General features: G+C 31.1%; 2 protein-coding genes across 3 annotated transcripts; one reads left to right on the top strand and one right to left on the bottom strand.

Moving 5' to 3' along the window:
* The first annotated feature begins 1,550 nt into the window (after positions 1-1,550).
* On the top strand, positions 1,551-8,916 carry LOC112689186 (arrestin domain-containing protein 17). Of its 2 annotated transcripts, none has more exons than XM_025562761.1 (6): positions 1,551-2,068; positions 6,463-6,579; positions 7,255-7,475; positions 7,540-7,725; positions 7,852-8,037; positions 8,668-8,916. In XM_025562761.1, the coding sequence occupies exons 1-6, from the start codon at positions 1,948-1,950 to the stop codon at positions 8,839-8,841; spliced, it is 1,005 nt and encodes a 334-aa protein (XP_025418546.1). In that variant the 5' UTR covers positions 1,551-1,947; the 3' UTR covers positions 8,842-8,916. The 2 variants fall into 2 exon arrangements, with proteins under 2 accessions (XP_025418546.1, XP_025418547.1); XM_025562762.1 differs by having other exon boundaries at positions 1,948-2,068; positions 7,255-7,472; positions 8,668-8,841.
* Positions 8,917-10,441: 1,525 nt separating this feature from the next.
* Positions 10,442-12,324, bottom strand: LOC112689146 (peptide deformylase, mitochondrial-like). The gene is made up of 5 exons (XM_025562690.1): positions 11,807-12,324; positions 11,265-11,431; positions 11,007-11,174; positions 10,824-10,944; positions 10,442-10,760 (listed from the first exon to the last, which is right to left on the bottom strand). Exons 2-5 carry the CDS (start codon positions 11,424-11,426, stop codon positions 10,570-10,572), a joined length of 642 nt encoding a protein of 213 aa, XP_025418475.1. The 5' UTR covers positions 11,427-11,431; positions 11,807-12,324; the 3' UTR covers positions 10,442-10,569.
* Between the last annotated feature and the right edge of the window lie 900 nt (positions 12,325-13,224).

Here is a 13,224-nt window from a genome sequence, read left to right as displayed (position 1 = left end):
CAGTACTCTTTCTTAAACTTCGATGCTTTAACGTTTTTTTTTATACAAATTAAATTATTTTAATACTTTAATCTCTTGATAAATATTTGGGAGTGTAGGATTAAAGCAATTAAAAGAATCTGAACCATTATTGGTAAATTTAATGTATTTAATACTCACAGAGATGTAGAAAATAAGGAATCTTCGAAAAAAAAAACTGAAAGTTCAGTTATTTAATTAGGTAACATAAATAGTTTAAACTATGTGACTTGAAAAGATGTATATCATTATAATATTTTATATTTACTTTCCTAATTTAGAGATATTAATATAAAATTTACAAACTTATGAAAATTCTATGTGAAAATATTATGTATAATAAATCATCGATTTATCTCACCAATAATTTTTAATTAATTAATATAAATCATACATTTTAATACTTTTTATTTCTGTGGTAGTTCCTAAAAAAATCTATAAGTACTTCGTTTTTATTCGAAGTTAAAAACTCAACATGATAAAGAGCATTTTATTAGTAATTGTAAGGACAAATCATCCCACTACAATAAACTACAGTAAATGAACTGTACATATTATATTACACGAGTAGGTACATGATAATGCTACGCACTTCTATTATTATTTTTCTGTTACTATCATACAATCGTTGTATAATACAACTTTTATTATAATGCAGTACATATATTACATATATTACATGTATTTTTCTGTTTCTTGAGCAACGTCATGGTTATTCGTTTCTGGCTCCTGTAGATTTGACAGTGTTCATCGGATATACATACACCCGCAGGCCACACAGTTGCGCCCATGCATGCCCCATTGTATCGAACAATGTATACTTATATACGGTGACCCTCCCGACCACATACGTCCACATCCTCTACAGCCAAACACCACCACGTAGTTGTTGCTTTAAATGGAATCAACCATTGGTTTTTATTGCCTTGGCGTGAGTCGTGGGCGTTAAACTGGTTTATCGACAAGTACCCTACAGCACACGTACACGTTGAATTTTCTTACTGCGGCATTATTGTCGTGACCCAAAGATAGAAGATTATTATTACTACTGAAATCAAAAAAAAAAAAAAAAAAAAAAAAAAAAAAAAAAAAAAAAGATTATAAAAAAAGATGTTATATTTATATAAAAACCAAGTTGGTGTAAAAAATCTTAAAATAAATGTACAGATTCCTATTTCGTTTCCAAAAACTCAAAAAATGCTCAGAAAACTCGAGTACGCGCTAAAAACTTAAGAAAAGGACCTAAAAAAATAAAATCCAAAAAATGTAAAATGACTTTTTTATTATCATTCAAAAGTACATAAAACAAATTTGCGACAGGACGAGCACCGCACAGTAATATTTGGAAAAACAATGCAAAGCGCATCGAAATCCCAGCCAATATTGTTGCTGTTGCCGAAGTCGTACGATTGTCGTCATTACATCAGGTGTGGATATTGCGGACGTTTGCTGGTCGTATACCGTCAGGTGCGTTGATCGGACCGGTTGTCGACAGCGCACGAACGCGCGGCCCAGCCGAGCGCGATGCAAGGTGGGCACGTCGTCCTCGCCTACCGTTCCATCGAGGCGGACGGCAGTTGCTCCTCGCACACCGTGCGCGCGCCGGACAGTGAACGTGTTTCGGTGCTCCGAGGACGACGTGCGATCGTCACCGGTAGTCGTCGTGAGGGTGCGGTGTGGCGTGCGCACCAATCGTTTCGTCCCGGACGGTTCGACGTCCGTTCTTCGCGATTAGCAATCGTTACCAGACAAGTTTTTATAAAACCAACACGTATCCGTCGTGTAGTAGTGCGACACGCTGTCGCCGAGACTCGGGCGGCGCTGTAGGTCATCCGTCCTTCTTCTCGCCGGCGACACAACGTAACGAGCCGTGCCGCAGCAGCAGACACCGTATCGGATTTCCCGTCACGTCCCCGTCCCCCCGAGGAGATGTCCAGAAAACTCGAGAAATTCGTCATACTCTTCGACAACACCAACCTGTTGTATTTTCCCGGACAGTTCTTGAGCGGCAGAGTGCTGGTGGAGCTCAAGGACGACACGCAAGCCTTGGGTAAATAAATGTCACGCCACAATGGTGCATCCGTATTATTCTCGAACCTAGACGTTCAGAACCGCGTTCGTATTATTATTACTGCCGTCCGCGCAACATCGTCTACTCGCCCGGGTCTGTACGGGAAACGTTTTTACGGGTGTTCGGCCCGTTCCCGCAACAAGTTGTCGGTTTCAAAAACGATATTTACACACGTACCTAGCTGTTGTGCACGTGTTAAACGTCGCACCGCCGTAAACGCAACGCGTTTTCGAATCGTTGAAAAACAAACAAATGAATAAATGTAAATATAGGTATAGAATAACATAACCATAGGCGTTGCTGCAATGTAATTATGTTGTAATCGAGTGAAAGTGTACCTCTACCGCAGTTGCCGTCCGTGTACTGCTCGGTCGTGGCCGGAGAGTAGGCGTGAAAAATAAAATAAATAACTAGCCGTGCACACGACTCGGCAACGTGAAGACGTGCGTCTTTGTTTCCGCCGGTGCCGTACGAGAATGTATAAAGGCGCGTCCGCACCATGCCATGTGGCTTTGCCAAATGGCATTACCAAAAGTGATGTGGGCTTTTTATTGGCACGTGCCATTTGGCAACGTTTTGCCAACTGGCTTGCCAGGCTGATCTCGACAAGTGTCGGTCCGAATCAAAGAAATCCAAGTGGCAATACGTCAAGATGGCATATGTCGGCGTAGTGTGGACACGCCTTAATATATCGCATTGTGTACATTCGTGGAGATTCGGATGAGCCGCGTGTCTTGTTGGTGAGACATCAGTATTTACGACTGTTACAATATACACTCAATAAACACGATATTTTCTTGCTCCGTGTGACCGGAATTGAAATCACACGTATGCTACGTTTGTTGGTACATGATACATGTACATTTTTCTATGGATCGAAGAGACGTCAATGCTCTGCGTTTTCTAATTCTCATGCTTTTACCATTGGCGGTGAAAACGTTCTGGAATTTGCACATCATGAAGTATTACATGCATAATAGCACCGTAACTTGTAATTTATTTTCTCGGAGTTTCAAACTTTTAACGTCTAACGTGCATAATATTACAGAAATTAGTATTAAATTTGTAACCTAATTTCCTGCATAATTTTAAATGTAAACATTCAATTTTCTTTAAATACGATTCTTTGATCACAATATTTTAATTTAAAAACATAATTACATTCTGTACTTTGACCATCGGCCGCAGGCTTCAATAATACACAATACACCTTCTGTCATAGTAATAATACTCGTATTTATCTAGAATCATAATAATTTGACTAGCAATGAGCCATGTCTTCATAATATTACTTCTAGCAGACTTGAATACAAGTTTATAATTAAGAATGAAGCTATCAATATAGATAATCAGCTGGTTAATAACAATGTTTTGACTCGGATAAGAGAAGAGATGAAAGAGAGTCTCTATAGGATAGGCAACCTACGGTTTACTAGGACATATCTTATTCAGTGCCGTAACTACCCTCTGTTGCAAATTTTATTTTGGTGCTTTTTTATTACAAATAAAACAATTTTAATTTAACTTAAATGTGCCCTTTACTTTGCTATGCTCTTGACTATCACCAATTTCGCCAACCTCTGGTTACAGCACTGGCTTCAGCGTCGAGATTTTTTTTGTTTATTTATAAAAATCGTATGTACTACTAAAAAAGGGAATGTTAAAGTTAGTGCGGCTTTTTATATATCAAGTTATTTTAAAGATAAAAATTTATCTTTTCTTTGAAAAGGTTACCGATCTCTGACTAAAAGGAGTATATCACTCGCACATTAAAACATTTATTTTAACAATCTTGTGTTGCTAATTATATTAAATATGAATTATGACACCTCACTAAATAATAGTATTCAATAAACTTCAGAGAAGATAAAAAATATAATTATTTGTACTGTTTATAAATTTCAATTTAAAATGTTACTTTGGTTCGATAAAAAAATGTTTAACCATTTTTTTATTTAAAGATCCTTGTACAATTTTCTTACTCGTGTAGAAAAAATCGAATACTAAAAATTGTAACTTTTTATAAAACCATTTGAATGTTGAGAAAATCCATTAAAAATCACAAAAATCTTCATCATCGTTGTGGAGTAAAATATGTACAACTTTTAATATGAATATTCAAAGCTTGAAAATTAAATACAATATTTTTCACAAATAATTTGTATTCAACAAAAAACAAAAATTATTAGGAATTAGCAAAAGAACAAAAGTTACAAAAACGTAAGAAAATCAAATTTTAGCGAAGTCTTTGGTGAACATTGCTCCCATATATGTCCTCTTTTATGTATCCACGCCTCACTTCCAATTTTTACTAATCCGTGCTATTGATTTGTTTTGCACCCATGGAAAATAACGGTTGGCTTGAAATAATAAAAATATGATTTAATCAAACCCTGATGATGTATAAATACGTTTAATGGCTTATATTAATATATCTACCAATACCTTGTCGTGTACAATATTTTATGAAAGAATCAAATAAATTTAAATATTTCCAAATATTCCGTGTATAATTGGTACACAAATATGTGAGTGTGTGTGTGCATAAGTATTTTTCATTAAATCTCACATTTGTGTTTTACCATTTTATTCCGTTAAATGTATTTATTGTGTAACTCTGAACTCAAATAATAAGGTGTGGTTATAGAAATCGTACTTACATTCGTACTTACTTTGTCGTCTGCCTTTCCTTCGACCTTCGTAATTTGATGACCACAAATCACCCGATATATAATGCAAATACTTTAATCCCTATGGTATTATTAATATTTTTAATTATTGTATGACAATATTATTTTTAGCTCTATAATCTAACCTTGTATATGTTTAATTACTTTAACCACAAAATAACTAATTTATATTGATATGTCCGTTTCAAAAATGACAATAATTTTTATTATTATTTAATATTATTTATTTTTATTCGTAATTTTAAAAAAATAATTACAATAAAAAGAAATAATAAAATCTCCTAAAGGTATACTTATAATGAAGGTCGAGTAGACTCTGAAAATAAGTCTTCTAAATCAACACAATTGAATCCATAAGTAAAATTATATGGTTTACAGTTGGACTACAAACTTTGACTGGCAATTATTGACATAGGTAGGTACTCGTAATCAATGGTAGTTTTACAGGGGGGGTCTAGAAGTTCTGGACCCACCAGGTCACACGTGTATGTCCGTATGTTTGAATGTTTGTTACAGTAGTACTTATTTAGGTATTTATATTTTCCTTGAAATTACAGCGTTTTATAATACTCATATATAAGATAATATAAAATGACCCCTCCCAGAAAATAATTAAAAAAACAGCCATCGCTCATAATAATATCCCGTATTGATCTATTTCGGTATTCTCGTAATATTATTAAATCACACTATTCATTGCTTTTTGTAGAAAGTGTCAAAATTAGTCTAGAAATACAGTAAAATTGTTTAAAAAGTATATGGAATCAAATACTTGAACTAATTTCTATGCTCATTTCAATAATCATCAGTAGCGAGGCTTGAGGTTTTTATTAATTAGTCGGGTAAAAAAAGGAAAAATTGCGTAATCGTGTTGCACCGTTATAAAACTTATTGGATGTGACTGAAATTAAAAGATACTTTCAGATATAGTTGTAGGGACGGAACTAGAGGACGGAAGACGGTGATTCATCCCCGGACGTAAAATGTTAGGGGGTATAATTTTTGTAATTATTAACAACTGATTTGATATTTTTAACTATGTTAAATACTGATATTAGGTTTAACGTATATAAGATTAATTAATTCTATGAGTTTAATACAAAACATTTTTATAGTTAATATTATTTATATAGACAAGCATACAGTTCAATAAATTTACCATGGTAAAACTTCTATATTGACACAAAGTTAATAAAGATCCGAAGTTAATAATATCATTATTTCACAAGTTTTGATACATTTTGATTTTTTTACTGGTTCTATGTGCTATGTACCTACAGTATTATTATTTTTTTCCAATTATAATTTATCGCACCAATTAATTATACGTTAAAAACATATAAGATATAGTTTGAAATCATAATTTTGATTTACTATTATTCAAAGTAAACAAAGATTGCGATTTTTTTTTCGATGAAAATGTCTTATTTTGTATGTTTATGCTCATTGATCAAATTATTTTAGTATTACAGTTACGTATTATAACAGTGATGTTATTGTATTAATATTTGCTGTTGAAGTTTTGATCACGAGATAAATAATTTAAATATAAGTATATTATATTGCAATAGTTGTGATTTTTAACTTTTAAAAGCTATAAATCTTTCATTATTGGATATTAATTTTGAATATCAGAACGTAGAATCATGTAATGTAATGATTATTTTCTTTGGATGGTTCTAGGTTTACATTTTCACGTGATCGGTGAAGGCGTAGTGCGACTGAAAAGTAAACGGCGCGAGAGGGTTTACGACAAGGAAAACTATATAGATTTTCGGATGAGACTGCTCGGAGAACCAGGTCTGTACAATATATAATATTATAATGTGTGTACCATTAATCTAGACAGTATATTTACGAGTTAAAAATATACAGATAAGTTAAAAATTCAAACAACTTTTAACCAAGTAACAAACAAGTTTTTTTTTACTAAAGTAACATTTAAATGTCGAACTAAACTAATTAAATTATTTTCCATGTCATGATTAATTCATTTTACAAACATGTTAAGTTATTTTTTTTAAATTTAAATTCCTATAATTAAAAATACTAATACATATATATAAATATATATATATATATTGTAAACATTGTTTTTTTCAATACAAATAATGGGAATTACAATTGTGGGAGTGTTGAATGTTCTATTCTGGATTTCAATAGGAATAAAATTAACGAACACAATATCAAGATATGTAGCTCTCTCTATAAATTAATATTATAAGTTATTAAATTAAAAAAAAATAAGAAAAAATAAGCGACTTATTTTAGATTTGTAACTTTTACAAGTTAATTAAGAATGAAGTAATCTTTAACTTTAAAACTTCAATTTATTTAATTTACATTTTCCTGAGTTAACTTTACTCGAAGTGTTACAAGACCGAGTAAGATTAGTCAGCCTTTCCCAATATATTATACAGCCGTGAAGTACAATATTTTCTAACGATTTCATTATTGTACGGTATGTTTGTGCAGGACAACCCCCGGTCACGTTGTCGCCGGGGATCCACAGTTTTCCGTTCAAGCTCGGCCTACCACCGGGATTGCCGTCCACGTTCCTAGGAAAGTCCGGCTGGGTGCAGTACTACTGCAAGGCAGCGCTACGGGAGCCCAACTCGCTCACGCACAAGAACCAACAGGTGTTCATCGTCATGAATCCGATCGATCTCAACATGGAGCCGTCCGTCTTAACTGTAGTAAAACGCTTTTTGTTTTGGTCCGGACACGATTTGCATTAACATCGCGTATGTTGCGTTACAGGAACCATTTCGCTGTGATATCGATCACAAGCTGTCGAGAGCCATGTGCCTGGGCTCCGGTATGGTCGAGTGTCAGGTATGTCTGGACAAGGGAGCTTACGTGCCCGGCGAAACAATCGAGATCACGGCGACGATCATCAACAACAGCAAAGTGACTATTAAATCGACCAGGGCCACGCTGACCGAGGTAAGAAATCGTCCCAAACGACATATGAAGTAGCAACGAAGGCGTTCGAATTTTGGGGTTCGGGTGTTTTGTGTATTTTTTCCGTTCCGACTGCATAACGATTGTACATTAATCTGTTGCGTTCAGACCATCCAGTATTTCGCCAAGAGCAAGATAATTCAATCCGAAACCAGGGAGTTGGCTTCGTTGAAAAGAGACAAGATCAGGCCCAATGAGATGGACCAATGGCACAACGAACAGCTCTACGTCCCACCGTTGCCACCTACTAACCTTCGTGGGTGTCATCTAATAAACATCCAATATGATATTTACGTAAGTCTAAACAATTATTTATTCAAGGTTGCGATTTTTTTTTTTATACAATCAGTGAAAGTATAAGTTACGTACCCATTTACAATAATGTCAATGTTAATGAGTATTCATAACTAAATATCTACAGTGATCCACAGTCACGTTTGGTTGATTAGTTTCCCCTAAATTTTTTGGAAATGGGTGTATAAATGTTGTCTGATGGGTAATTCATAGTTGATCAGTGATATCTATGAAACTTATAGTAAGGGTATTGTTTATTTTGGTTTAGTAGTGACTATTTGCAACTGTTCGTTTAACATTTCTTAATTAAGTTAAAATATAATGGTTTGTACCACTGTACTTATGAGGATAATATCTACATAATAGTAGTATTCAATAATTAACTAACTAGGTACCATATATCACATATGTTGAAAATTATAGATATTATCATTAAAAAGCAAAAATAAATTATGGAGAAAAAAACTCTACTTATAATAAAATAATTCTGATTACTCGTTGATCTGTTGTTTACCCAAAATACTTTTATATCTATATTATACATTTATTTTGATAATGTCTAAATTCAGTACAGTTAATTTTTTCAATTTATTATATTAGAAATAATTATTTTGATTTATTTATTTTCAGTTCATTATATCACCAAATAACATGGAAAAGGATGTTAAATTACAACTTCCTATTATGATGGGTACTTACCCATTTAGAACAGAAAATGGATCATTTGATGGAAAACTCGGTACTCACTATCCATCAACATTGCCAATACTAAGACCCTGGTTGGAAGAAAAGACTTTTAAATGATTGAATTAATCGTTTATAAATCTATATTTATTATAGTAGACTAACCAATTTTATTTATATATATATATATATATATATTATAATAATTAATATTTAATGCATGTATATTTTTAAATAAATATCTATACATACATTACTTCAATTATTTTAAAACAAACTTTTTTTATCTTAGAAAGTTGATATCACAACAGTAATGAAGTTAAAAAATATTGTAAATTAATGCGTTAATACCTAACAAATAAAATATATTTTGTTTTTTCACACTGTAAGACCTGTGTTTTTAATAATAAAATTTGGTTGTCTTATATCAATAAAAAACAGCTAAATTTAAATGTTTTAATGTCTAGATAACGAACATTCTAAGTAATAGATCTCTCAATTTCACATGCACATGCTTCCACTTTAAATAAACATTTGATTCTATTACAGTATAATATAAATTATTCATATGAATATGTATATTCTTGTAGTCTAGCGTTTTAATTTATATGAATAACACTAAAACTCATGTATTTGAATAATAAATTTATAGATACACACTTTTTATTCAAATATACATAGATCACGTTTTTATAATAATGAACTAAAAATACCTACTTGTGATGTTTTGGTCTTTTATAAGGACTTTCTCCACACCCATCAGCTAAAGCAGCAATCATCAACCAGTGGTCCGCGATAAAATGTTAGTGGTCTATGAGAAAATGTTAGATGTTGCAAACAATTTTGTGCCACTGGGCTAAAGGAAATATTTAGCCGATGACCTGTTAGTTAAGCTGTCTTGTTTCAATGAAAGAACTCACAGGCTTTACCATATAGAATGGGTATATTCATAATATTATATTAATAATAAAAAAGGTTGGATGACTGATGATAATTAACAATTGTTGCTGGGGGTTGACTACTAAAGTGGCTCAACCAGGGCCGTGTTCACAGGTTGATTTAATATTGTTGATAAATATGTTTGTACTTCTCTAACATCCTTGTTGGATTGGAAAGGTATTAAATAAAATATATACTTAGTGTTTAGTTAGTAAACAAATTATGTTAAATATATTTAAACAAAATATCATTTAAAAAAAAAAAAAAAAAACAACTGAACAATATAATATTGAGTTGAAGGACCTATAACATTGCTACTCTCATATCGCAGTGTAAACCACTAATGTACAACAGCAGCCGCCATTGTGTATCGGCAGTAAGGTATCTCACCACAGTTGAATGTGTGATGACTGATATAGAGGTAAAACCAGAATTGTTTATAGCATTAATAGGTGACCTAAAATTCCACAATGTTTCATACTATTAAATCATATTTTTAATTAAGACCTTTACTAAATACCTTTGCTAGGTTTGTCTGTTTTGACAAATTTAATGTTGAAATTTTCAAGGAATCAACATCATATTAACCTAAAGAGTATATCCTAGCTCAATGATTATTAGTGATGACAGTTTAAAGCACTGCAATAATTATATTTATGAAACAAATATATTAATTAAAGGTAGTATTGTATAATAAAATAATTTTTAATTAATTTTGTTGTGTTCGGACAATTAATCATTTCAAAGAAGGAAAAATTGATTTTGAAAATTAACACGTGAATATCATCTTCTTAAAAATAAAATTTATTTTTTAAGATACAAGTAACATTATACAGAAAATCTATAATCAAACAGTTATGGTATTTTTTATCATACAAAGAGACAAATGTCAAATAATCTGGCATGTACTCAGTTGTCATACCTAAGTTCTACAAGCCCTTGAAATTTATTTATAGAATGCCATCCTGTACAACAGAGACTACTAGGAATCATTCGGTCACTGAACATTATTCCATTCAAATGATCCATTTCATGCTGTATTATTCGAGATGTCCATCCTTTGGCATCCAACGTTTTTTTTTCTCCATTTTCGTTTACTCCTAAATCAAATTTAAACAATTAAACATAAAAATTAAACTTTAACCAGTATAATTTCATATTACCTGTTAAAAGCACTCGTTTGAATCTAGGAACTTCAGCAGAGTAACCCTTAAAACTTGCACAAGCCTCACTAAACGTAATACATGTATGGTCAGTTACTGTTAGTTTAGGATTTATCCAAACCTACAGTATCAAATCACTAATAACTATACTATTTTATAAGCATAATATTAATTTTTGCTTACCTGATTTTCAATATATTCCATTTCTTTCTTAGCTATTTCTTCTTTACTGAAAAACTTGGAAGGATGAGGAAAATGAACAACGAATATTTGAAATGGTACACCAATTTGTGGTGCAGATAAGCCAATAAGATTTGACATTTGTATCCGTGATCTCATTAAATGAATAACCTAAACAAAAGAAATTGTATTCAATTCAATACAAGGAACCAAATATCAAAACAAAATTTTAATCAAAAAATGCTTACCCAAAATTCTTACATTTTGTACTTCTTCAGATTTTATGACGTCAACTGGAATAGGTGATGATTTATTTCGTAATATTGGATCGCCAATTTGAACCACATGATTCTTATATGGAGGTATGGGATTTTTTGTAAGGAACATTCGATTGATAGTCCGTTTTAAAAATCGCCAAGCCATTACAACTGAAATATAATATTAATTTGACAGCCAATCATGGTTTTATCATAGTTACAATCGGATGTCGATACAAGAAGGAATAAATGGCATACATTCGCACTATACGTTGCTCACGTAATACCGCTACTGAATTCACGTTTATTTAATTTTTTTGTTTATTAGAATTAAAATGTTTCAGAATATTATATGCTTTTACAAGTTTGATTACGTACTAATTATAAATTACAATTGTTATTATTAATCTTTAGTTTAAGATATTTTGATAATGATACATTCGTCTTAATATTAGTTTATAGGTAATTTAAGTTGGTCTTCATTCACGTTAAAATTATTGGTTTTAATTGAGATAAACTGTTTTGAACAAGAATATTTTTTCTTACCTCTACAGCAAAAACTCGACCACGAACAAAGTACACGATGAATTTCAGAACTTCCAAACTAAATGAATACAAATAATTTTGAAAAATAACTATAACTATAGTTGGTTTTAATTTGGTGAAAAACTAGTTCGAATGGCGGCTTATGTTCACATAAATGTCAATGATATAGAATCTCAAAATTCCTTAATGATAAGAAAAATACTGATGGCATGATGGCACCAGAATATTATGACAATTTGTCGCTCAAATAATAACACTCAAATTCAAAAAAATGTACCATTATTGCGGAATATAATAGATTTTTTTAAAATTATGTTATAAGTCAAAATTGATAAATTAATAAAATGTAGGTATAGTATTCATTACAGCGACGAATGTAATTAGTGAGATAAAATCGGACAAGTCTTAAGTTTAAGCATAAAGGTCAACAAGAAACGATAAGAAGTGAATTAGTGTGAAATCCGTAACAATGACTAATAATATGGGAAAATGGGCTAAAAATGACTTAAAAAAAGTAATAAACACCAAAAATGCAAAATAAAAATAAGTTATTTGAATTCACATACTAATGAATCACATTTGTGATCAAAAGATCATCATCTAAAAAGTTCGAAAAAGAAAATGCATAAACTGCCAAGCTCTAGTTATAACTAGGGAACGGATTTGTATGTAAATGCATATTTTTATTAAAACGAGATATTTAAGATTCGATAAGAAATTTTTGATATAAATCACTCCTATTAAAATGATGATACTTTTATTTTACATAATTTTACATATTTTGGCATAGTTACATATTTCATTAATTTATAAATATTTTTATCATTTCATCATTCTTCGTATGAAAATACAATTATTTCAAAATTAGTTACAGAAACTTCTATCGTTATTGGAAAAGCTCAAAATATTATGCAAAATGAGACATTGAAAATAATTTAATTTTAATTAAAAATAATTTAACAAAATTATTAATAAAAAATATGTCCCCAAATGATAGTATGCAAATTGTTGAATCAGCGATTAAAACACGTAAACAGACCAATAGATGTTGTAAAAAAGAAAATTCATGCTGTTACAGACAAAAATTCCAGGATATATTGATTTTAAAACAATCAATAACACAATGAGTGGAAGACGTCCTTTTAAAAATTTGGAATTATGGCCTTCTGATAGTATGCACTTGAAATTTGCTTTTAATACATTGGTTGATGTGAAACGATAATTTAGCAATTTTAAAAGTATTTTGATACCTAATAGGCGACATTTAACATTTCATAATTTAAAAGATATTGTAATAATTCAATGCAACAAATCATTTTAATAATAATAATCATTTTTTTTCCCCTCATATTTGGATGTTTTTAGCACATATTTTATAAATTATACTTACATATATGTGTACATATTTCTGTTTTTTT

This window comes from Sipha flava, unplaced genomic scaffold (genome assembly GCF_003268045.1).
Source record: "Sipha flava isolate LNK unplaced genomic scaffold, YSA_version1 42_pilon_pilon, whole genome shotgun sequence".
Taxonomy (NCBI): Eukaryota; Metazoa; Arthropoda; class Insecta; order Hemiptera; family Aphididae; genus Sipha; species Sipha flava.
The sequence above is the reverse complement of the archived record's forward strand: the minus strand, read 5'-3'. Positions and strand labels throughout refer to the sequence as shown.

Coding starts and splice junctions, on each gene's coding strand:
- LOC112689146 (XM_025562690.1), bottom strand. CDS start 11,426: ATGGCTTGGCGATTTTTAAAACGGACTATCAATCGAATGTTCCTTACA. Junction 10,945..11,006: donor TGGAATATATTGAAAATCAG/GTAAGCAAAAAT, acceptor TTGATACTGTAG/GTTTGGATAAATCCTAAACT. Junction 10,761..10,823: donor CAAACGAGTGCTTTTAACAG/GTAATATGAAAT, acceptor AATTTGATTTAG/GAGTAAACGAAAATGGAGAA.
- LOC112689186 (XM_025562761.1), top strand. CDS start 1,948: ATGTCCAGAAAACTCGAGAAATTCGTCATACTCTTCGACAACACCAAC. Junction 2,069..6,462: donor GGACGACACGCAAGCCTTGG/GTAAATAAATGT, acceptor GGATGGTTCTAG/GTTTACATTTTCACGTGATC. Junction 7,476..7,539: donor AGCCGTCCGTCTTAACTGTA/GTAAAACGCTTT, acceptor GTTGCGTTACAG/GAACCATTTCGCTGTGATAT.